General features: G+C 38.5%; 1 protein-coding gene across 3 annotated transcripts in view; it reads right to left on the reverse strand.

Annotated features, from left to right (window-relative positions):
- Nucleotides 1–24,759, reverse strand: part of MYO6 (myosin VI) — a 103,410-nt gene that overhangs the window by 69,714 nt on the left and 8,937 nt on the right. For all 3 annotated transcript variants that reach the window (XM_066547404.1, XM_066547403.1, XM_066547401.1), the window contains exon 2: nt 4,373–4,511. In XM_066547404.1, the coding sequence (XP_066403501.1) occupies nt 4,373–4,489 (117 nt within the window). In that variant the 5' untranslated portion in view covers nt 4,490–4,511. The remainder of the gene's footprint in view (nt 1–4,372; nt 4,512–24,759) is intronic.

Genomic DNA, 24,759 nt, shown 5'->3' on the forward strand with positions numbered 1-24,759 from the left:
TATGACGAGCTTCACAAAAATGTAATTTCACTTCTTGTTCTTGTCTGCTGATGTGTAAACCCATTAATCACTAACAAAGACAGGAGAGAATAAACACGATTCCCAGCTATTCTGTGAGACTCTTCATAAACTTCTGATACTTTAACATTTCTGGAGCTAAAGTCAGCCATGCTAGAACTATCCCAGAAGAGGAATGGCTTTTTCAATGTCCTCACCACTAAGCCTTCTGAGTCAAAATAAATTTAAAGGGAAAAAAACAAACACCCCCCCCCCCCCCAGAAGAAAACAATTCAGAGAGTTCATGATGTCTTATCTCCTATCTGAAAGTTAATGCTTTTCTGTTGGGCTTTTTTTAGATAAGAACATAGGTACAGTTTCAACATGTAAAAAAACAATTTCACTGCCGTACATCACATTTGGAATAGTTTATGTAAAGTAAGGTACTTGTCACGTAGATAAATATGATAGCTAGACATGCACAGCTCCAAGTATTAAAATCTAGTATTTTAAAAAGAAAATAAGCTAACAATCTAATCTATCAATAAGAAAATATCCAAAGAAATTCTTCACTATATTTTGCTATTTTTAAATTTTTTAAACAATTATTTTAAGGAAAAAACCCTTCAGATACTTGAGGGAAGACTTTTGCATTAATCATAACTTAGGACAAGTTTGTTCTAAGGGAGTGGAGATTGTATTAATCTTATGAGACAATAAAATGGTCTTAGGAAGCAAAACAAGGTTTAGGGCATTCGGATAGGGTTTTTTTTGTCGTCTTTGTAATGAAGAAACCTTTGAAATCCAATGGCAATCTTAACTATTCTCCCAGAAACTAGATGAGTGAAAAAAGATATCTTTCCATTCAAGCAGGATCTTCTTTCTACCATGTAATCCAATATGTGTAACCATGCCTTCCTTTATCCCTTCCAGATGCAGACAGGAGACATCCCTACTCTCAGCTGTATTTCACAAACCAACCTACAGCAGTACAAACCATGTGTAAGACAGACAAGGGCATGTCTCACTTGTGCAAGCAAGTTGTGCTCACTGTTAAAAAAAAAAAAACAAACAAAACCACCTTAGCTTGAAGCACTGAACTTTGAACATTCTGATCCTTACTTTCAAAGTACATTTATTCTTTTATACTTAGCTGGGAAAAATACCTTTCTCATTATTCACAGCATACCAGAGCAGGTGGCCCATAAAGCCTTTCATGACCCTTTAGAAGTGGCACAGAGCCATAAGGTATCTCTCAGTCGATGGCAGGAGGGGTGTCAGCGAGTGCCTGCAGCACCTCACACCTTCCAGTGACTGCCAGAAACTCATGACTGCTGATGCTGTAAGAAGTGCCTGCCCCCTACTCCTCTGGGCCCCATGGTGCCCAGAATATGGTATCTCAAGGTGCAAGCCCTTCCAGTGCATCTCTTCCTAACTACTTTATTTACATTTGCTACCTCCAAAAAAAGAGTAAATCCCCCGTTTAGCAATTTCACTGTCATCTGCCTTCTCCTTGTTTTAGCCTCAAAGAACAAGAAGATCTATGCAACAGGATCCAAGATTACGAATCCCAGTACATTCAGAAAAGAACACTTTAAGGAGAAATGAAAGCACAATACTAGTTGAATTTAACAGCTAATTCCCTCTCTACCTGCCTGCTTCCTTGTACCACCAGCATGTGACTGCTGGTGGGCCATGGGCCAGGACTGCCAGCTCAGGTACAACCAATCCAGTTTGGAGCCTGTTCTCAGGGCAGGACTCCAGCTCTAGGTGCGACCATGCTCATTACCAAAGCCTCTCCAGTTTCTCTGGCTGTTTTTTCCTGGTATTTATTTTCCAGTCCTGGCATTTATAAACCTTACAAGCCAATGATCTCCTTTTTGGGAAAAGGTTCCCATCATGTAACACATGCATCCTCTGTTCCAGTAAAACACTCCTGCGGCTCGCTGTACTGTTCATGCAGGGCAGGTTGGGTGACTCAGATCCTCAGCTCCCTTAGACACACAGTTCTGCACAGAACTGTAAACACTTGAGGATGGGCTGTGGTGCCCAAAACTGCTACTGCTGGGATTTAAGTGAATTGGTGTGTTGGACCTTCACAGAGCCTGGACTGGGTAACTTGGTTTAATAATGAAATATGAAGCAACCTGCCACCACAATGGCCTCAGCTCCTCTGCCCCCCTTCCACTGCTTTCTGCCATCCTGAAAACTTTCCACTTCTTCCAGCTGGATTTGTTCTCTGACCTCATTTGGGGTGTCACGCACAGCTCGGCAGGCGGAGCTGGGAGGGTGCCACTCTGCAATGCCAGAGCTGGCCACGGATTCGGATGGGAGGGAGGGGTTTAAGACACGGTGAAACTGCTGCCTTGCAGCATATACTGCAGCTATTGACAACAGTGTCATAAAAGGCAATAATCAAACACATGCATACACATTTCCTTTTCAGACTGTGACCTCTGGCAAGCTACCAGTGCCTACAGAGAATACATATGACATGGTAATGACCCAGATTAAAAAATAATAATAAGTTACACTGCCAGGATATGTTTACAAGATCAGGTTACTCCTCTCCTCCCTGTAATTATCATGGGCAACTCCAGAGCTGCTGGATCACGCATTCTTGCTGAAGAGCACTTGTGAACTACCATTTTAAGAAAACAAAGTGATAATGAGTATTAATGCTGACTACTTCAAATTAATGGTCTAAGCGCACAAGGACAGAGTCGTCTTAAAAAGTCAAAAAGCAATGAGAAATATTTCTCGAAAAAGAAACCAATGACACCTTGAAAAGACTGAGAAGGTAACGAAGAAAACCTTTTAGTCCACCTTTATTAATATATGGCTAATCAATTAAGTTTGATAGTTTAAAATACAGGACCATAATCTCTATTTAGACTGTGAAGTGTTTGTTCCCTTAGCTGAATGAACATTAGGCTCTTAATTGATCTGCTTAATTCAAAACAGCCAACAGCAGAATAACAAACTCCCTAGACAAATGAGAGTTTTTATGTTGTTGAGAAAACCGTGAAACAAACTACTTGTATTTTAGGATCATTTTTTGGTTTTTATTGTTTTTTTTTTTTACTTATTTATGGGCCCTGAAAGGAGCATATGTTAGAAATAAATAGTGACTCAGAAATATTATTATTATTATTGTTTCTGTTTCAGTGTAAAGGCTTTTGCTCCTTATGGCATCAGGACCATTGGGGAATATAAACAGAAACAGCAGTGGGGGTGAAATTTATTTAAGTCATTTTCATATTAGCCATAGATCTGGAATATTTAATATCCTTGTCTGAGTAATCTTGCTCCTCCTCAAACTGACAAATGAATACTACTGCTACTAATAAACCTATACACTTTATCTCTCTCACTCAAAAATCAGTTGTTACACTTTGTATTTCTAAGGAAGGCAAAATCAACTTCCTGTCCAAGATGAACAAAAAAGAAAGCCTATAAACATTCCCCCAAAAGGAAGGACTGCTGCATAACCTTTTGACCTGTGACAAGGCATTCTCTCCTACTGCTGACATAAAAAAAAGACAACAAAACACATTGTTGTCTTTTTTACATCCTTGAACACAAGAAAAAACAAAACTATTAGAAAGGGCACAAAAAATATATTCAAAAAGACTGAAACCACAACTTTTAAGGCAATGCTAATCTTAATCTAGCTACTACAACCCAGGAATCTGACCATTTGAATTAGGATAATTGATAGCTTGAAGGTGCTTCCTGTAAATACTGACATTTAGTTACGACATACTGAGTCTGAAAGATGCCATGATAAATCAAGCCATTGGAACACACTAATTAGGATGAATTAGGTCTTCATTTTAAAAGTTACATTTATTTGACTTTAATTTGATGTAGCAATTCTGCAGCACCTTTTTTTATCATATTACTTCTCAAGGCACTTGAGTTAAGAGGATTCATCTCTCAGTCTTCATCAGTCTAATGGTGTCTAATCTTAGCCAGGGCCCAGCATATCCCTGTAGGACCCTTCCCATGCATGTAGGGAAAAAGAGAGAAGCTAATCTTAACAGCAGGCTCTTCATCAGTGTCTAATTGAGAAAAATAAATCATACAGTACTGAATCAAATGGCTACAGAGATTCAAGCATCTTCTCTTTTATGAGCACATACTCAATGCACATGCAGATAACTGACAAATATGTGCTTCTCATCAGTGTGAGGGGTCCACTGCAATACAAGCTAAAGCTGAACAAAGATCCTTAGCCAAACTTAAAACAGAAAGCTGATTTTCCGCTCCTTCAGGCTGTGTGCAGTTGAAGATGGTGGCAAAGACCTGGCCTACAGGTAAGGTGGTTTCTTTGTATATTTTTTCTCTGTTTCTTTGTTTGTGACACACTTACCTTGCCTTTCTGATTCAAAGGTTCAATAGTTAAGTTGTCAGGGCCAATGTCCACAATCATCCCCATCTGAAACCCATCAGTTGGGTGTGGAGCCCAAACGGGCTTCCCGTCTTCCATTGTGGGACCTATCCAGTATTTCCTGTAAGAAAAAATAAAACTAAAATTAATCAAAACACTTTGTATACAAATTGAATAAACCAACAGGATTTATGACACAGACTTTAGTTTATTATGTTTATTTCTCTTATTCAGTATGAAAGGAGACTGGAGCCAGCCTTTCTCCAATTCGCAATGCTTCGCCTACAGAGGACACCCCTTGGACTTCAACATGGACAAGACTGAAGACCAGAATCATTTTTCATAGGATCCACACACTGCTCCCCGAAGCTCTTTATCCAGCTTCCCTAACTTGTGAATCAAGAAGGAGTCTATCTCATGATCAAAGTAGAAGTGCAAGATAGATTCAAAGCCAAGACTATACTAGCAGTGTATGTATGTACACATATATGGATACATATGTAAAGACACACACATATATATTTGTATGTGCATGCAGTGGGTCATATGACTAATGGCTACTTGTCTGTATTTGAGCTGGTGTACAAATATTTGTATTTTTGCAACAGCACACGTTGAGGCATGTGAGCAGAAATCCAGTCTCTTGGCATTTGAGACAAATGAATGTGTTCACTCTTTCTGTGTGGCTGAACATATGGCTTTCAAATAACCCACAAACATATTTGGTCTCAATTGATTTATCATCCTGTAAGTCTTTTAAGGGCTGACCCTTGTGATACTATAACATTACAGGTCTTCCTCTTAAGGAATCTTATTTTCTATTAAAAAATGATATGAAAATTGTTTAAAAAATAATTTTTATCTGCAAATGAAAAAGATGCAAAGGCCAAAATATTCGAACCTTATGCTCCTCAAATCATACAGCTAAATAAGCTCCCAATTAAAAGGGAGTACTTGATTGCATGCAATACTCATTGAGCTAACCAGGAAAATTGCCAAGGTTGGCACACTCTGAATGGCTAATGGTACCATTTTAAATATGCTGAATTGGTCCCTTTTTTAGTGTTTGGTTGTTTTTGGGGGTTTTTTTGTTGGCTTGGTTTTGGTTTCTTTTAAACCTACTTTATAGTCCTTACCCTAATAAGAATAGAGTCCACTCAGCTTAAAAGGCTCACTTCTCCTTGCTGCTCCTTACTCCTCTCTAAAACTCATTCACCTACTAAACTGACATGTTTTAGTGATTCCAAAATTTGTAAAAAGTAATCTCATACCACCAAGGTGTAACTTGCCTCTCTCAGCATGAAAGAAATGAGCCTGCCAAGCAGCAAAGAAAACACTGGCAACAAACTCCAGAAGTCTAGGGAAAGCCTGGGAGAGTATCCCACATTTTTCTTTTCCCATATCTGAAGGAAAAAGAAGATCCAAAATTTCTCACGAACAATGAAGGCTACCGATCCCTTTGCCATGAGCAGCAGCAAGGAAAAAGAGTGATTGGCCTGCCAGAAAGCCGTATACAACTACAAGCAGAAAAGGACATCCTTGCCACTCAGAGGATCTGTCACCACATGCTGCACATAAACTGCTTTTTTCTGCCTCCAAGGACAGGTCAGAAAAGTTGGAAGGGAAGGAAAAGGCTGGCTAGATCTCTTTGAGAATGCTGCTGGTCTTAGTTAACAGCAAGCTGTCTTATTCCTTGGCAACTTTAATGTGAAATATTGATGAAAACTTGTGATTTACTATTCTCCCATGTACAAAACATAGTAAGTTCTTTTAACTACACACAGAAAGTTATGTTCTAAAACCTCCAGTATTACATTTTCTCCTGTTTACTTCAACCCTTTCGCCACAGCCCATGAACTCTAAAAAATAGCGTCTTCATCATGTGTTGCCATCACTATATGATAAATCCTGTAAACAACATCTGTATTCACTCACAACTGGCTGCTGGCCATTTTTCGTTATTTTATGATACTGAAAAAGGAATTTCTTTCCAGCCAGACCTGACCTCTAGATCCAACTGCCATCGTGGGCATAGTTGCTAAACAGCTGAGTTTATTTCTGGATATAACCAAGCCTTCATTTCTTCAAAACCTATCATTTGCTTTTAAAATGCTAGTTCAAAATAGTAGTTAAACGATATGTCACACAACCACTAAAAACAAGGCTGTCTTTTACACCCCAAGTACCATGGTCAGGGCTCCGGACATAACCATGTTGCACGAGAAACAAACCCTAAAATTACTGCCAAAACTTCAGCAGAAGTAGGAATCCAACCTCCCCAGTTCACATCCAGATGCTTCTGCTTTGTTCACTGACAGGGCTTTTTGCATTCTTACATATTCTTAAGGCAACTTCATACTTCATTAATAAATTATGACAGAGGAGTGTCACAAGCTGAAAAAATCCTCTTGAAGGACAGAGCAGTGGTTGAATTCAGCCACCACCAGGAAATGCAAATTTAAGAAATGTACCTGAGGCATTGCAAGCATCTAAGATGCCATTGGATGAAAGGAATACAAGTGAGTCAGTTATTAATGGGACAATTAATTTTAATAAATACAGTCTTCTGGCTGAGAAGTGACATAAAACCAGTTGTAACATTTTGGGTTTAGCACCACTTAATCTCTGTCAGCTGGGACTCTGGCAGGGCGCACACTGAAATTGGATATCAAAACCTACCAGGTATTACCTGCTCTATTATTTACACCCCCATCTGATGTATTGTGCCATTGCCTTGGGACAGGTGCAGGAAGCCTACTCCTGAACGAGCTCTTGAATAGCCAGTTTACAGACCAGCATTTTACAGTGAACAGGAACTACCAGAGGGAACAAACTTTTTTCCCCGATATGCATGCATCTAAATCCAATCTACACTCAGTCTGTCACACTGCTAAAAGAGCACACCATTTCTGAAAACAATGAAAGCAAAGAGACTCATGCCCAGGCTAAAAGCTCTAAGGCAACAAATTTGGCAGCAACACCACAAAACACAAGGAGTAACGTGGATGATGCTTCCAAAAAAGGAGACAAAATAAGTTATCATCCACATTTGTATTTGTATATATGCACTTAACATACATTAATTGATTGTTAGTTGCTGGATCATTTTGGTCTCTAAAATGAGACCAAAATTAAGGCATCTCCAAGACGAAGAGAATTTGCAAAGGTTATCTTAGAAGTGGGAAGCCAGATGCCCTTTTCTCTTTCTACATAGAAGGACCTCAGGAGTATTGGAGTTTTTCTCTCTGTTGAGCACAAGAGGAATAGTAATAAAATAAGCCTTTGCCTGAAGCTGGTAAACTTAATAGCTATTCCTTCAAATGTCAGATTTTATTTCTTTATAATTGGTAAGTAGTAATAGACCTATCCTTAATTATCAATAAGAGTACTTAATACATTCAGCACTGGCTAAACACTAGAACTAGTGTTCAAACAACTTGCAAGACAAATCACCGCCCAGATTCAGAGAAAAACACCCACCAATATTTCTGTAACTTTTTTTCTGCACTATTATTCCCCCTTTTGGAGAATGTTTAATGACATTTTTTTCTCAAAAACAATTATCTCCTTAACACATTGTGTATAGGAAACAACTAAGAATCTCTCAGTTGAAAGTTAACACACTATGCTCCTCCCACTTATGTTTACCTAAGTAGTATTGATTTTAAAATAATGTAATACAAGTACATTTGGGTGTTATAGACTATTTAAATAGAAATCAAATGCTTCCATCTGGTGAAAGAATTCTACAAAGGCAAAATATTCTAATGCAATTTTAAACCTGTTGCCAGAGCCCAGAGGCAGGCATTTGCATGATCTGATCCTACTTACAATCCTATGAACAGTCTGCTATACCAAGGCACTGTACTGATTGCTCAGTTAACTAATTAAAACAAATGAAAAATTAGACTTCATTAAATAACCAACAGTAACTCACTAAAATGGATAAGTCCGAGGGAAATAAACGAATTAGAATAGGTATAGTAGTAAATTATCATTGTAAAATAATGTTTTCTTAATATTAAAACCACCTTGCACTTGTGTGTTTAAGAGCTGCCCAAAATTCTGCTGATTACAGCAGGCACATGAGACTGCTCTGGGAAAGGTCCTATAAACATACAGAAGAGACTAGACAGAGAAAAACATTCATACATAGTGGTATCTTACTGTCAGACAAATTACTTTTGCAACCCTAGTTTACTGCTCAACTAAAACTTCTCCAAATCAAAGCTCAGGCAGCATGCAGCACTCAGTCACTGTGTCACTGCAGCAGGTGACACAGTATTTCAAATGAACTGCAGCTATAGTAGAGATTTATTTTTATTTGAGCTAATTACAATACAGTTATAGCTCCATTCTTTAACTGAGTACTAAACTGATACCATTTTTATTCTTTACTTTTCCAATTTACGACAAAACTCTGCTCTAACACATTCTAGTTTATCCATGTCACACTGCAGCTTTTTCATACCTAAAATAACATCAGCAAAGTAACTCTGTGAGGCAGGGACTTCTGCCAAACTGGAAAAGAAGAAATAGACTGCAATACAGCACAGCACAGAAGTACCTCCAAAACCAACTTGCTTTGAAAATCTTAATCCCAACTTGTTAATTTGCAGATATATGCATGTAAAACAAAGAGTATCTGAGGTCCACATCTGAGAATTACTAGATAAAAATTTCTTTTAAAGCTACCTGCTCTGACTGCTTGGGACAACACGAGCACAACAGCTGATGAAATTATTCTCATGGCATGCTCATTTTCTTCTTTTTGTATTTGCATACATCAGCATGTTTTCAATACTGAGCAACCAGAAACTGATTTCTGTAGTATTTCCAGATGAACCACTCTTTTGTATTTGTATTCACTTATTTAACATTCACATAGGAAATGCCTTCTCTGCTGTTGTGTTTGCTATTCAATAAGAAACGACAAGACAGTCCCTCATGCTTTAAGCTAAGGAGAAAACTTATTTTCTCTACATTAAACATGGCAATTCCCAATCAGTAAAGCACAATTGCAATGCTCCATATAATTTCTGAAAACACCTTTGCCTGGAACATCCATGCTCCTGGAAGAGACCTGTACAGCTTCCTCTAAACCATCTCACTTTCCTGTGTGTTAATTGCTGCTTGAGGCATTTCAGCCCAGCTGCCCTCCTGGCCTTGCTCCCTGCTCTGCCCCTTCCCCTCCTGACCCCTTTGAGAAGTACTGACACAGGGCAGGAGATGGTCTGAGTAAGAGCATGTATTTTGAAAAAAAGAAAAAAACCGTACTACTTTATCTGCAAATATTTAAATGGCTATTGCATCAAAAGAAGCTGTTAAAAAGAAGGAATTCAATTAATGGTAGGAAATTTCCCCCACAGCAAATGAATTTCATGTATGTTACCATCCTGAAAATGAGGTGATACAGGCATTGCCCAAGAACCCTCAGTTTTGAAATATATGTTTTATGCTTTTTTCAAATGCATCATATTGAATCAATCAGCACTTCTGAACGTCTGTGCACTTTTAATATAACAAAACTGTAGCCCACTAAAAAAACACCTATTGTAGGAAGCCTATCCAAAATAATTTGTACATCAACTGAACAGATTTCTATAAGGCCAAGTATCTTTCAGGTGTTGTTTGCTAAGTGCAAAATTCTCAGTATTGCTCAAGAAATAAAAATAAACCTCACATGAACAAGGAAATCTGCCATTGAAGGTGAGTGAAGCTTCAAAAAATCCAGAGGAAGGAGAGTCTAGGCAATTTTAACAAACATAGCAACTCTGCAGTTGCAGCAGAGGAAATGAGTCCACAAGAGAGGCTGTACACAGTAAAAGATCACTTGTGGCACACCAGCAGAGGACAAACAGCAAACATTCTCATCAACTGTACCACGTGACAAGAGGACAAAGAGTGGGGAAGATGGAAGATCAAATGAGACTTAGCAAAGGAAGACAGCAACATATATGGCAGCTAACTAGCAAATATTTGTCCAATTCAACTGCTGTTATACAAGACCAAGAGGAATTTTGTACAGCTTGTAAGTTTGTAAAATTCTAACCACAGAAGTTGTGGTCTTTTGACGATGACACTGAGAAATTAAAACTCCATTCATATTAGAATCAGCAAGATGTGATGATTTCCTCTGTGATTCCTGCTCTTCTGCCAGTTTTTTAAGCTACTCTTCTCTCAAGAACGTTATTCTTATTTTAGTTCCTACTAAGAAAATAGAGAGGTCTTTGTCCCAATTCTTGTTCATTAAAAGAACCTGAGTGGAGTTTCCTGACAAACCAAGAATTAAGTATGCCAAGGGGATCTGCATAAGCATTTTCAACCAACAGCAATGCCTACTCCAGTAATAGCAACAAGCAGAAAGAGGAAAAGTATCAAAACACAAAAAACAGTGTCAAATTTGAGTAGCAAAGTTAAAGAAAAAGTTCCTCAGTTATTGTCTGTACACCACTTCAGAAGCATTAAAAAAGATAAATGAGGACTAGAAAAAACAGAACTAACAAGGCTATAAAAACACTTTTGAAAGAGGTTGTTAAACTTAACGCTTTCAGGCTTTACAAGTCAGCCCTAGTGAAATTAGCAGGCAGCAAGAGGGGAAGAAAAGGCATACCAAGGCAGAAGTCACCAAACAGACAAAGACATCAAAGCAAAATCAGAAGTATCTTAAGCCATCCCATAATATATAAAGAACACATAGGATGCACTCCTGCAGATCTAGCTGGAGTAGTTCAGGCAGACAAGTGAACTCTGGAATTATCTCCATGGCAGTAGTCATGCTGTGTGACCACTGGCAGCAGTACTCAAGCATAATGGCTTAAATCATATTCCATAAGCAGCCTCAACAAGGTCAAGTAACTTCAAACCCCTTCAGCTAGCACTTTAACAGTGTGTTTGTTTATATCCTCATGTGCCACTTTTTCCAAGTGTAAACATGAGAAAGAGCAAATACTTCTTGAAGGTTGAGGATGACTCTCTCTATGCTAATGAACTCTAAATTCTCCTTCAGTTATGTCATTTTTCAGCCTTCCCCACCCATTCATCTTCTACATCTCATACGCTCCTACTGTCAAATTAGAGTGCCCTGTTTCCCCACCCAGCATGTCCTGCTGCCAAGCTATCGCTCATCTTCAGGTGACCTAATACAAGAACTGATATGTTTATTCTCTCTTAAGCCTATGCACCCAACAGTCTCTCTTTGAGCTTCGTATACAAGGCAAAACAAGAGCAACCAATTGGCCTAAATCTACCAAATACAAGGGATCTCACCTTCAGCACAAAAAGTAGAAAATCTAATTATGCAAATGAAAAAAAAACACTAAGAAAGTCCTTAATTTGATTCCCAAATACTTAAAATGAAATGGATCACTTATCATAAATATTGGTTGTTTATCATATAAATACCAATACCTGGTCACTGGCTTCCATAATCTGAACTGCAGAAGCTGACCATTATGATAAGCAATCAGGACACCAGAGTTTTAATCCTCTGTAGACCACCATCAATGCTGGCTAAAGCACATCTTGGTGCAGCCAGCAGGACCTTGTACCAGTTAAAGCAAGCATATATTGCATTTTATACTAGCTTTTGTCCAGCTGATTCAAAAAGCTCAAAAAATATAAGCTCCTCAAAAAGAGGCTGAGGTAGACTGAATCCCAGTAATTTATTCTAACTCATATGAACACAGATAAACCCAAAAAAAGTTCATACCCTCCATACAAAAAAATCAGAACAATATTCCTAACCACCAATTTAAGGGGGCGGAACCCAGGCCAAACAGAAAAAAATACCACTTTTGAGTGCTTTTGAATTTTTGTTAATTCACCAGCAATTCAAGAACTCTGCACTTAAATATTTTTTCAGAAAAATACTTAAAGTAGAAAGCCTACACTGCCTAGTGACAGTACCATCTATTTTGTACTTTTAGTAGAGTGATGCTAAACCCTTGACATTCAAGCAGCCCTACATTTCCAGCAGAGAAAGTCAAGAGCTGAATCGTAAGACAGAGCCTATCAGTGACTTGGTTCTCCATGGCTGCCTCCATGAATAATTCAGAAATGCCCCAGGGGCTCCTGAGGGTGACCAACACACCCTCTGACCTCTCCTCTGAACCCATGTCTTGTCAAGTTTTGAACTTCAGCTATATAACCCTCTCACTGCAGAATAATGAAACTAGGTAAATAAGCAATCAACCAACCTGCACTGAGTTTTATCAGTTTGATAAATACATATGCATAAATAACTGAACAGAGACACATTTACCTGGTAAGTTTTTTTTTTAAGTACAACTATAAAAAACATTGCCAAACTCCGGGTACATATCAGTGTAAATGGGACTGATATTTTAGGAAACTAAGAATACATACTCAGCCAGGGGTCAAGTCAAGTCAAATAAACTAAGCACTTCAGATGGCATCATCAAAGGCTGCTAGAGGGTGTGCAGGAAACCTCAGACCTCAAACCAGTACAAAGAGCCTGGGCAGGGAAAAAATGTATTTGTACTTTCTGACTTACTACCAGTATAACAAATAGCAAGTAAATCAGATGTCTTCAAATGGTACTAACTTTGATTTGGCCACCTTATTAGAGGAGAAAATACTAGAAACTAATGACAATCAGCAGCATATGCAAATTCACAGTTATAGTCCAGGAACTGTGTATTGCCATCCCTGGCTGTATAGAATCCATAACTCTTTCAAAGGCAGAATTAGGTCCTAAAAGCACTTACATTACCTGTTTCAAACTTCTCTTTCCTCTCTCCATATCAGCTTGTACTTATTACAAAAAGCATGGGTGTAGTTTATAGGCAATGAGCTGAAACACAGACAATCTACAATGGACCAGTGAACTCAGGAGAAACTCTCCCTTCAGAAACACACAACTAAAAAAGGAAGATTCTTGTCAAAATCTACTCAAATATTGTATACAAATAAAGAAATAAAAAATAGAACCTGTTTCCAAGTTCACAGATCTCATTGATAAAAGTAATTCTGAGGGAGGTGACTGAAAGCTTTCTCTTAACATCATGAGATCATGAGAGTCATTTAAGACAATTTTAACAGCAAAGACAAGAAAGCTACTCCAAGAAGTGACACAGAACGTGTTTTGTCAGCAACTCCATTTGTTTCCTTGGAAAGATGACTATAGTGGGCCCATAACTATGAGACAAAAACCAGTAATTACAACAAAAGATAAAGATCATTTACATAATCTCGAAAAAATTTCTGGAGCATATGATTTAGGAATAAAATACATTTAAACCCATAAAAAAATATTGAAGGTCTAGAACATCCCTCCTGTGAAGAAAGGCTGAGACAGTTGGGGGTGTTCAGAATAAAGAAGAGAGGGCTCCAGAAAAGATCTTATTGTGGCCTTTCCATAAATGAAGGAAGCCTATAAGATGGAGAAAGACTTTCTGTCAAGGTCCCTAGTAACAGGATAAGGGACAACAGTTTTAAACTGAAAAAGGATAGATTTAGACTGGATGTAAAAAAGAAATTCTTTGCAATGAGGCTTGCCTGAAGAAGCTGTCAATGCCCCATCCCTGGAAACCTTCATGGTCATGTTGAATGGAACTTTGAACAACCTAGTGATGAGTAAGACTTGATCTCTTTAAAGGTCCTTTCCAACTCAAACCATTCTGTGACTCTAAAATAACCTTTAATTCTTTTACTGTTCACAAATAGTTTGTATTTTCACAGAAGGCTGAGTACTGTAAAGGCTTGGCATCTGACCAGCAGCAAACCAGACAAAATCTGCTATTAGCACTGACAGGATCTTGGCAGCAGGGAAAACTGCAGGCCATAACAACTTCCACATTAGCCACATCCTGACCACAGCTCAACTCTTTCATTTTTTGGCAAGACACTGCTCTCTGCAAGGTTTGAGAAAGTTCTAGGCTTCCCTAAACCTTGGTACAGGGTCATGCAGATTACAGACTCTGGACTAATCTTTGCACAGATTTTGCCACAGCCAAAGACGAAAAGCTTGTTTTTCTTACTACTGATTCAGTATCTCAAATGGACTGATGCAGCCCCCATAGCTCAAATACTTTTATGAACTATGAATTACAGGAAATCCAGCTCAAGAACATCACACTCACTTCTTTTTCAGAAGATTGAGATCAAAGTCCAACTGCATTTAATCAACTGATTTTAATCTCAAATAGATTACCTGAATAGATTACTGCCCATCCCCATCACATATAAAATGTTATTTATTAATTTAACATGCATGCTGCAAGAAAGTGCATCCCTGCTAATGATTCTGTTAAAGTCAACAATGAGTAAAAACTACCAACCAGCAACACCACAAAAATGGTTATAAATTTTCTGCCCAGGCTTAGCCAAATGCATATTTTAGAAAAATCCTGGGATAGCTTTAAGGTTTTCAATAGCAGATGTCATCATACAGGCAACAGAGCAAACACTCTCTCTGCACAGGCAAGAGAAGAGAACCACCCCTGGGGCTGGGAACAGGCACACACAGTCTCAATACATCTGATATGAAAGTAAACCAAAAACAATTTATGCAGAATCACAGCTCCCAGGACCAGCCCTTAAGCATAATTACAAATTCTATACAGAAGCTCATGCAGAGGACAAACCACCACAGTCACATGCTAAGATCAGCCTATTTATTTTGGCAAAGAAGCAAGAAGTGGAGTTAAGGAAAGCTTTTAGTCAGGTTGTAAATTCAGACACAAAATGCAGCTCAGGTGTTTTTAAATTCAAAACTTCCTGAACAATTACAGCTGGGAGAATGAGCACGGTCATGCTGCCACTGCTATTTCCCAATTGGGGTCAGCAGCTCAAAGCATTTATTCGTGGCACTTGAGCCTTCATTTCAGATCATGCAAAATATTTTATACAAAAAATGAATCTCCAGAGGCTAGGAAACTCATCTAAGAAATAAAACCAGGTCGCCAATTCCTACCCATGCAGTCGTCATTGAATTCAGCTGCAATGGTTTCAATCTAGATGTTCAAGAACTGTCAATCCAGTGATAATCTGATGGTTAAGACATTTTTAAGGAAATAGTGGATCTAAGATCAGACAACAGAGTGAAACTCTGCTAAATAAAAATATATGGCAATTATCATGGGCACTTTTTTCTTTTTCAATTACACGGATATTTAGTTTCAATTTCATTTTCCTCTCTTATCAAATATTCAATAATTTAACATTGTGGTGGGATAAGGAGCACATAACAATAATTTTCACCTCAGGAACAAAATGATAAATGAAAACACCTATATAATTTTCAACTCTAAGTAACACACTTCCTTAATTTTGTTGCTTTTTAGTCCTTCTCACAATATTTTGAATTAAACTGAACACACTGTAGGGCAAACAAAATATTATGTGTTCAAAATTGAAGACATCTTATAGATTTGAATGGTCAATTCAAGATATTTCTGGTTTGGTTTTGGTTTGGTTTTTGGTTTGTTTTTTTTTTTTTCTTTTTTCTTTCTTTTTTACTAATTGTAAAGATTTTAAGCCCATACTCTGCACCCTCTGGAGGGTTTTACTAGTTCTAGTTTGTACCATGTAGCTCTAGTCTGGTCTCCCTGACTGAATATGAATTCACAGCTGCAGACTATCAGGTGTTTTTCTAAGGAGCATCTTCCAGGTTGGTTTCATCCAAATAGGATGCAGTTTGGTGCCTGGGCTTGCAGTGCCATAAATGCAGACAACCAGGAGGTTCAGTACCCTGGTAAACTCCTAAGATGAACTAAAACACTAATGGAGACACACCTCTACTCATTCTTTATCCAGCTGCTGATGGTTACCAGCATGAGAAAGACTCTTGCTCTAATATAGTGACAAACCAGCTTACAGTACTTTCCCCCCTTTTTTATCTGCACTTCAACTTTATTGCCTTTTTTATCTAGGCTTTATTCTTTAATACCAGGCATGAGTGATCATATAACATCTAGCTACCAATCACACATCATCACTTAACCAGAAAAAACAGCCTTAAACAAAGATAGTTGTTTTAAGTAACATAAACTAAGTTTTTCTTCTTTCTTTCCTCCTCATGGACAGATTATTGCTACTACAACATAAAAATTTTGCCGTAGACCTCCAATGTTCAACACTTTAAATTTATGCTTCTTGGAGTTCAAACACCAGCTAAGCACAAGTTCCACCCTTTAGAGCTTATATAATTGTAGTGATCTCGCCCTCTAAACACAAAGTATGATTAACATTATCTTTAGTTCCACCTCGATTGACCCAAGATGCTTTGGCAGTCCCCGTCCTGTGAGCCCCCAGCAGGCAGCTCTCCCCAGCCCACCCAGGGACACTGCACCCCAAGTGCCTGTCAAGCAGCCCTCACCCCGGCTGTGGAAGGACACTTGGAGATACTGTTGTCTAATCAAACAGGTCGCAAATTAAAACATTACTTGCATGCTCAGCTGGTAACTCACCACTGGCTCCCCATCAGATGATGCTGTGGACTGGAAATGTGGAAGCAACAGCAACAGGAATGTAAGTAAGTCCTGTTCCTGCAGGTTTCGACATAATCCTGTTCAGCAGTCCAAACAGAGGCTTGTACTTACTCAGCCTACAAATAACTTTTATCAGCATGTTTTGTCTAAAACTGGGGTATAGATCCCTCTCTCTGGTAACTAATCTTACTGCTGCTTGTCAGACAGGAGAAATTTGAATTAGGGCTTTAAGTCAAAAGCACAGCTAGCATTTGCAATTGCGCAGATCTAAACATGTATCAAAATTTCTGTTCCTGTTCCAACATCACATTATAAAAAGTAAACTTTTATTTGATTTACAGACAATGTATAAAACACAAATCCAAATTGTTTCAAAACCACACTGAAAGATACTATTAAAAATACTCTCAAGGGGAGTGCAAAAGGCTCACACGCAGAAGCTTAGTAGTTCCCAACTACAAGACTGGCGCAATGTTAACTCTTCCCCACAAAACCACAGATAGATACCACCACCAAAAAAACCCAAGTAGAGCTCTCTCATCCCTCTGCCGGGACAAGAGGTACCCAGGACATGAGTCACATTTCCCATTTCTTGGTGTCCTTCTTCCCAACAGAGGCAATACAAGTCCCAGCAACAACAGAAAAATATCTCTGAGAACATGTATGATCTGTACTTCTAAGCAATTCTTTACCGAGAGGGTGGGGAGGTGCTGAAACAGGTTGCCCAGAGAACTTGTGGATGCCCCATCCTGAAAGTGTGGCTTTGAACAACCTGGTCTAGTGAAACGTGTCCCTGCCCATGGCAGGGCGGTTGGAACTAGATGAGCTTTACGGTTCCATCCAACCCAAACCATTCTATGATTCTGTATTAAAAATAAACAAAGTCTAAATGAACTTTGAATTACAGGTAGACTCAAGGAGCATACAGTCCTTTTGTAGACATAAAAGTTTCCCTTTGTTAAAAGCAAAATATTTGATACAACAATACAGTCATGTCCACAATGTTAAGCATATTTTCACAATTCAGGTTTAAAACTAAGACCTTCCCAAACCCAATGGTTTTTTCCATAGCTCAGAAAATTTTGTTCAGCAAGTGTTCTTATCTTCCCAACTGATATTACCTACAACATTTAATAAAAAAAATAAAATAAGTCTAAAATACATACCAGCATCACCTGAATTATTTGGACACAAACTGACTTCAGATATTCAAGGCCAATCTAGAAAATCATTACTTTGATCATCAGAAAATAAATACAAATCTTTTAACATTTCAAAAAGAAAAAAATGTACATATAGTATTTGCCTAACAACTGTATTCTTTGTTCTTGTGTTTATGCAACATAAGGGGAAAAAAGGAAAATGTAACAGAACCTCCATTAGCAAACTTTGTGGAACTTACTACCAAAGATTCCTTGAGCTATTTCATGTCAAGGAAATGTCAGGGTTCACATTTATTTTGTTTCTCAACTGTTAAAGTAGGGCACTTTTTGTGGATCACAGAGATATGGCCCATATAAAATTCAGGATTTAAATAACACTCCTCTAGAACAGTTAAAAATAACTGCTGGTTTGGGAGCCCCTGAAGAGAAGATTAAGAAAAAGTAATATTTCAAAGACTTTTAAATTTAAAAGTCCCCACACTTTAAATTTATGACTGAAATTTAGCAGAATGGTGCTCAGCAGAAATTTCAGGGGGTTCAAAAATCAAAAAGATTAAATTATTTTTTTAATTAGCAAAACTGACATCACAGGTTCAAACCATGTCTCAGCTACATGCCTACATATACCACAGGCTGTTAATACACTCAATATCAAAACCATCAAGAAAAGTAATCAAATGGATTTGCCTATATGAGTGAGGAGGACCAGAAAGCATGAAACAGACACTTCCACTCAGTACTTTTATCTAATTTATGTTCTTGAAGAAATTTCTAATTTTCTCAACACTATTTCCAAGAAACAGGCACAACCCAATTTAATGCAATCTGCTATAAATCATTAGGATTCACCCAGGTAACTCAAGAAGAAAACCCAAACTTAATTAGATCATTTCAGATCAGTTGCTATGAAATCCAAGGGTTTTGTTATTTGGTACATTTAAACCTATTATCCAGTTAATCAATTAGAGAAGAGGATAACGTGAAATAGTTCTTAAGCATGCTTCAAAGATATTTAAATCTTCTTATATTTTTTCTTTTAATTCTAACACCTTCTGTGATCAAAAGCAGGATGTTTAAAGCCTTCCTCCAATTCTAGAACAATCTAAATCAATAGTTTCAAAATCCTTCCCACTGAAAATACATTATTACTAATTTCTAACCTCAAAGACACATCCCTTTGTTCTTACAAGGTTAAGGCAAGACATTTCCTTGCACAACTTTCCTCTAACTGCTCAGTACCAGCCACACAAAAATTCCATCTGATTTTAAACAACTCTTTGCCAAATAAAAAAAAGGTAAGGGTCATGTAATGACAGGTTAAGTACATGTAATATTTACATGGAAAACAAGCTACAGAATACTTCAATCTAGCAGAAAAAGCTGTAATACACAGCCAGTGGAAACAGAGACCACATAGACTAGAAACAGAACTATTTTAAACGCAATTTTGAAAATCATTTGAAGAATTACTTTTAACCACTAACACAGATTTTAAATTAAGACTATTTTTTTTTTCTTTCTAGTTTAATATTTCTCTATCTGATTTACAAGTTGTCACACCTAGTCTGCAAAGCAACTTCTTTGGGTTTTTTTCAGTACACACACAGACACAGCCAAAGGTAAGCACTAATGCCTTCTGACAAAAACACTTGAGAACCAGCCAGATTCCTGGCTGGTTTCAGCATTTACAGATATCCCATGGACTCAGAAATGCCAGTGATGTCAATCAAAAAGCCTAGAAAACAGTTCAAAAAGTCACATGCATAGTCCTCAGGTTAAAAACATTTAATTGACATCTTCCTGATTACAAGCAAGACCCTCATCCTGCTGATTACAAAATAGCAAAACACAAAACAGTCCCTGATTTTTTTCATGGAAAACTAATATATAACTAGTTTCTAAAAGATGAGGAATACAATGCAGAAGAGACTGTACTGCTATTGAAGAAAAGACTGTGAGGTCATGCAAAACTTATCATCAGTGGACCCACAACAAGACAACCTGTTGCTCCCCTTCTCAAGGCTTTACAAAGCATCCTCTTCAGCTTCCTGGACCTGTAGTCTACAGTGCAGCAAGCCAAGTTCACTCAAGCATTCTATTTACAACTCCAATCTGGAAGTTTTCAGCACTTCCTATATTCCAGCAAATATATTTCTTTATTTCAGACAGATTTTTTTTCCCATATACTTTCTTTCACCCAAAATTTGAGCTCCATGGGAGCTTAAGCTACAGTGATCAGGAATTCAACACAAAAGTTAGATATGATTAATTCAAATTCCTCCTTGCGAATAGAAATGTTTCAAATCTGCTTTCATGATGGATATTTCTTCACACAGTTGAATGGCCTGAGTGCCACCTTGGATGGGCAGGGGGAAGCTAACAGTAAACTATTCATGGATTTCCTGTAGTTCCTTTCTAGAGTAAAAAGTCCTCCTTGGGGATGAGTTTTTGGGTTTGAATCATTCATGGGAACTAAAAAACTAAAAGCTTTTAAGTACAGTTGTTTCACATTATCATATGATTAGAGATCTTCTAAGGTCATCTTAGAAAAATTCAAAAGAGTGTAAAAGAAACAATTGTGTAGAATGTAAGTACGATGAAGATCCTGGAGGATTATTACAAGTCAGGCGCTTCCTCAGGAACCCAGAAAGCTCCAGTTCCTTGTGTGCTGAGACAGCAACAATCACATGGGATTCAGCCTCCTCCCAGAGACCTACATGAAGTCTTGAGGCAAGAACTCAAGAATAACTGAATTCAAAAAGAGTAAAATGTAGTACAGAACAGCCCAATGATACAACTTTCAACCCACTGAACTAAAGAAAAAGCCAAAACAAAACACAACCAACCAACAGACCTATTTTGTAGAATGCATCAACATATGAATCACACCACTTAATGGAGACTCCACCTCTCCTTACAGAGAGTCCTGTTCCACCCTCCACAATAGCATACCTGTCTTCAATTACAGGGAGGTATGTGCTTCCTTTTATTGACTGAAGGACACAAAGTCTGAAGAATTCTCTTATTATTTCTATTAGTAAATAAAAACCATAATAAAAACTATTTCTATTAATAAATAAAAAAACAATACAAACCATTGCATTTTGATATCAATGTTCTGTTCAGAGGAATTTCACAGCTCCCAGAGTTTCTGCTTTACTTGGGTGATTAATGAAAAGAACTTGCTGGCTATTACGGCTTACTCTAATTTAAAAAAAAAATGCATGCCTCTTGAATAACTCCAATAACTTGGGAACAATAAAGGAAACAAGATTAATCAAATGCCTTCTCAAATGCCTGCATGTCCAGTTTCTATGCTGCCTTCAGACACAAGGGTGAAACATGCTGGCTAAATTTCCAGTGTTAGGACCTGTGAAGAATACAAATCTAAATTTCCTAAAATAAAAATATCACTGCGTGTCTGTTAAGAAAAAATAAACTTTTTTTAGAAGTGACAAGTTAGCAAAAGTTGCTGACATTCAATTACAAGAGAGAAACACAATTATATTTCAAAGGCTATTAAAAAAGCATTTGCTTTCTCAGCTTCCCTCTATAAAACTCATTCAAGTTTTACTGGCTGCTGTAGTTTACCTAATTTCTCCACGCATTCAGCAGCCTGTGCTGTGGGATGATCCTCCTTTGATACAGAAGCTTTTGACAGAATTCTGGGAACATGTCCAGCATAACAGAAATAACAGCATAGGAAACACTAATACACCAGGTGTGGCTTCAGAGATGAAGGCTGAGCCACCCAGGAAGTGCTCTAATAACTACAGCAGCCTTCCTGTAAGCTTTTACCACTGAAGGTCTCTTGAACAGGATTTATGCTGAAAAGCATCAGGGAGGTATAGGACACACAACTGATTTTTTTGCCTGACCTGCTCTTCTATTGTAGCAGTGGAATAAAAGATAGGCTTTGATTGTGAATGATTTTCATCTTTGATACTTGGCTTCTCCCCTTTCTCTAGGTATCCCTTAGTTTATCTTTTCTCCCAGCCTCAAAATGCCTTTAAAAAAAGTTTCTTTCTAGAAATTAAAAAGGTAAAGAGTTAAAACTGCAATCTAAAAAACTCCTTGCAATGCTCTGGCCTGCTTTTTGTTTTGGGGAACACAAGAGGCCCACAGCTGCCCATTTTGCCAGTGGAGCTGTGCTCATCCTGCCCTGTGCTGAGCCTCTGAGCCCAGCCAACAAGGCTCTGCCTGGAAGGTCAATCACATCTGCTCAGCCTGCCCTGTCCAGCATGCACCCAGCTCAGCAGCCACTGCTCCAGATCATGCTTTCCCATGTGGCTGCTTCTGCCCACACCACCCTGCTCAACACCAGCATTCATCATTTTGGACGTCCCCTTGTCGAGCCCTTCTGCTCTGTACTGCCTCCTCCTTATACATTAAACTGCACCTAAAATTAGCCTGAAAAACAGATCTTCAGCTCAAAGCAACAGCATTCTCCCCACTTCCATTTTTTCAAAACAGGAAGACTGACTGCTACTTTGATCCAGGAATGTAGTGAATCCACATTAGGATTCACTTAGGAGGTAAAAGTCATAGGGCTTTCTTTGTGAGGGTGCTCTTGGCACAGTGACAAGGGGTTTTGCTGACCAGAACAAGCTCAGCATGTTATCATCTGGTGCAAGGACCACTGTGAAAAGCCAAAGGAGTCCCCAGCAGAGCAGCAGTTCACAATAGCCTGCAACAACACAAAGTATTCCTTCCTGCTGACTCGCATGGAGAGCCAGCACGTTCTACTGCAGGGCTTCCCAGGCAGTGCTGGGCACACATGAGCAAAGCTTGCCATGACAGGAATGTTCCCTGCAGCAAATGTGTCCTCCACATCTCTCTCCAAACCTCAGCCTGATGAGCAGGGTTAACTGTAGGTTGACAGCTCTCAAGTAATTACAGCCATTCCCAATCCAGTGCTAACTGGTATGACATTGGTCATTCTCCACTAGGGAAGGCAGAAAACAAAGAAGAAAACCCAGATTTTGATTAAACTCTCTTCCCAATCTTTAAATTCTGCTTCTACCAGATGTTCTGCCCTGCATCTCTCCACTACCCTTTTGACTAGACACCAAGCCTGGCTGATAAGTAAAGCAAAAGCCAGCATCTCTTTCATCCTCAGAAAACCACAGTGATGCAGCCAGTTTTACTTGCTCAATTGTACAAACTCCATTTGCAATCTGATTTGGTATAGGCAGTTGACAAAGAGCCTGCAAAGCTGCATGCTCATCTGTAGGTTTGACGCCATGCAAATCCTTCCCACTGCCAGCAAGTTGTGAAACACAAAAGGCAGGATATCCTGGAAGTAGTGTAACATAAATGAAAAAAAAAAAAGGCATGTGTCCTGGGAATAACTTACATAGAGATTCTTTAGGGGCAGAAGCTGATCTTGGAAAAGGAAGTCTGATGCAGAGGGAGACACATTGTGAAGCCGTCAACAAATATCAGCACATGAAGCACCAGCAAGGATCCAGATGGCACCAGCGTGATCCAGGCAGATGAATGACAGACAAGACACGATGTAACCCAGGAAGCCAATCCAGGTGACATGCTAACAACATCCACTGCAGCATTCATTATGTTCTACACTCTGCTGAACTCCAAATGAATGCTATCACATGCATCTGGGTCAAAATTTGACTGCCATTACATTCAACAGTGCAAAGAGGTGATATCAGCTATCACTGAACCAAGGTCTGCATCCCATTACTTGCTATAGCCTGCAGCACCCAAGCTCCACACCATGCCATTCCTGTCCCAGCTGGGTGAGCCCTTGGAAGATAGCCTGGTACCTGAAAATGGGGAAATTCTCCTCAGCTAAGGGAAGACTTTTAAAACCCTTCATTCTCTTCCCACATTTTTTTCTGGTTAGTATTTAAACAGATGCAAAGACTTTGACAAGAGTATAATAATAGCGAAGGCACAATAGTTTTCCTTTACTTCCCTACGTATTAGTACAAGCTTTTAGTTCATGTCAGAAAAACAGCATAGTCCAAACATTTGCAGGAGATGCTTGAGAGAAGTGATTTGTTAGAAAAAAGGAAAAGAAAATCCTTGTTTTTCAATGGTAGTAACTTGAAGTCTGCTAAAACACAAGCTTCAAAAATAAACAGCACCCTCACCAATCAGCAAACTTTGTTCAAATGTTTGCTAATATTACTAGGCTAATTTTTCACTACATAAGATGGCTATTACTTCACATTCAACTCAGTTCTCCTCTGTGTTTACATGTGTGCAAGTTACACAGCTTTTCCTCACACAAAGGCCTGAAACAAAATAAAATTAAACACTTGGGAAGAAAGTCCTCATACTTTCTCATACTTGAAGATGTACCTGCTTCATTGTCAGACTGGAGATTACTTGTTAGAGTTTTGTGGGTTTGCTTGCCTATAAAATGTTCCACACAAAATTAGGCCATGAATTTAAAATTAAGCAGCTGATCAAACTGAACAAAACAACGCTACAGCAGCCTCATGCACAGCTGCATCTTGCCCATTCAAATTTCCCCTTTAAGTATGTACAGTGGAGGAAGTAAGAGCTCCTTTTGAGAAGGCTCCTGTCTTACCTGGTCCCCTAAAAACTAATTGGACATTTCTAACAAGATGATCAATGGAAAGGAGAGGCTGCTAGAGAGAACATGCTGAGTCCTAGAAAAACATAAGGCAATTAGCTTTCATTAATTACCACTAACCACACCTTAGCACACTTTCAGATGTCACTCCAAAAAACTTTACCTGTCTTGGGGTGAAATACTTAG

Source organism: Molothrus aeneus, chromosome 3 (assembly GCF_037042795.1).
Source record: "Molothrus aeneus isolate 106 chromosome 3, BPBGC_Maene_1.0, whole genome shotgun sequence".
Classification (NCBI taxonomy): domain Eukaryota; kingdom Metazoa; phylum Chordata; class Aves; order Passeriformes; family Icteridae; genus Molothrus; species Molothrus aeneus.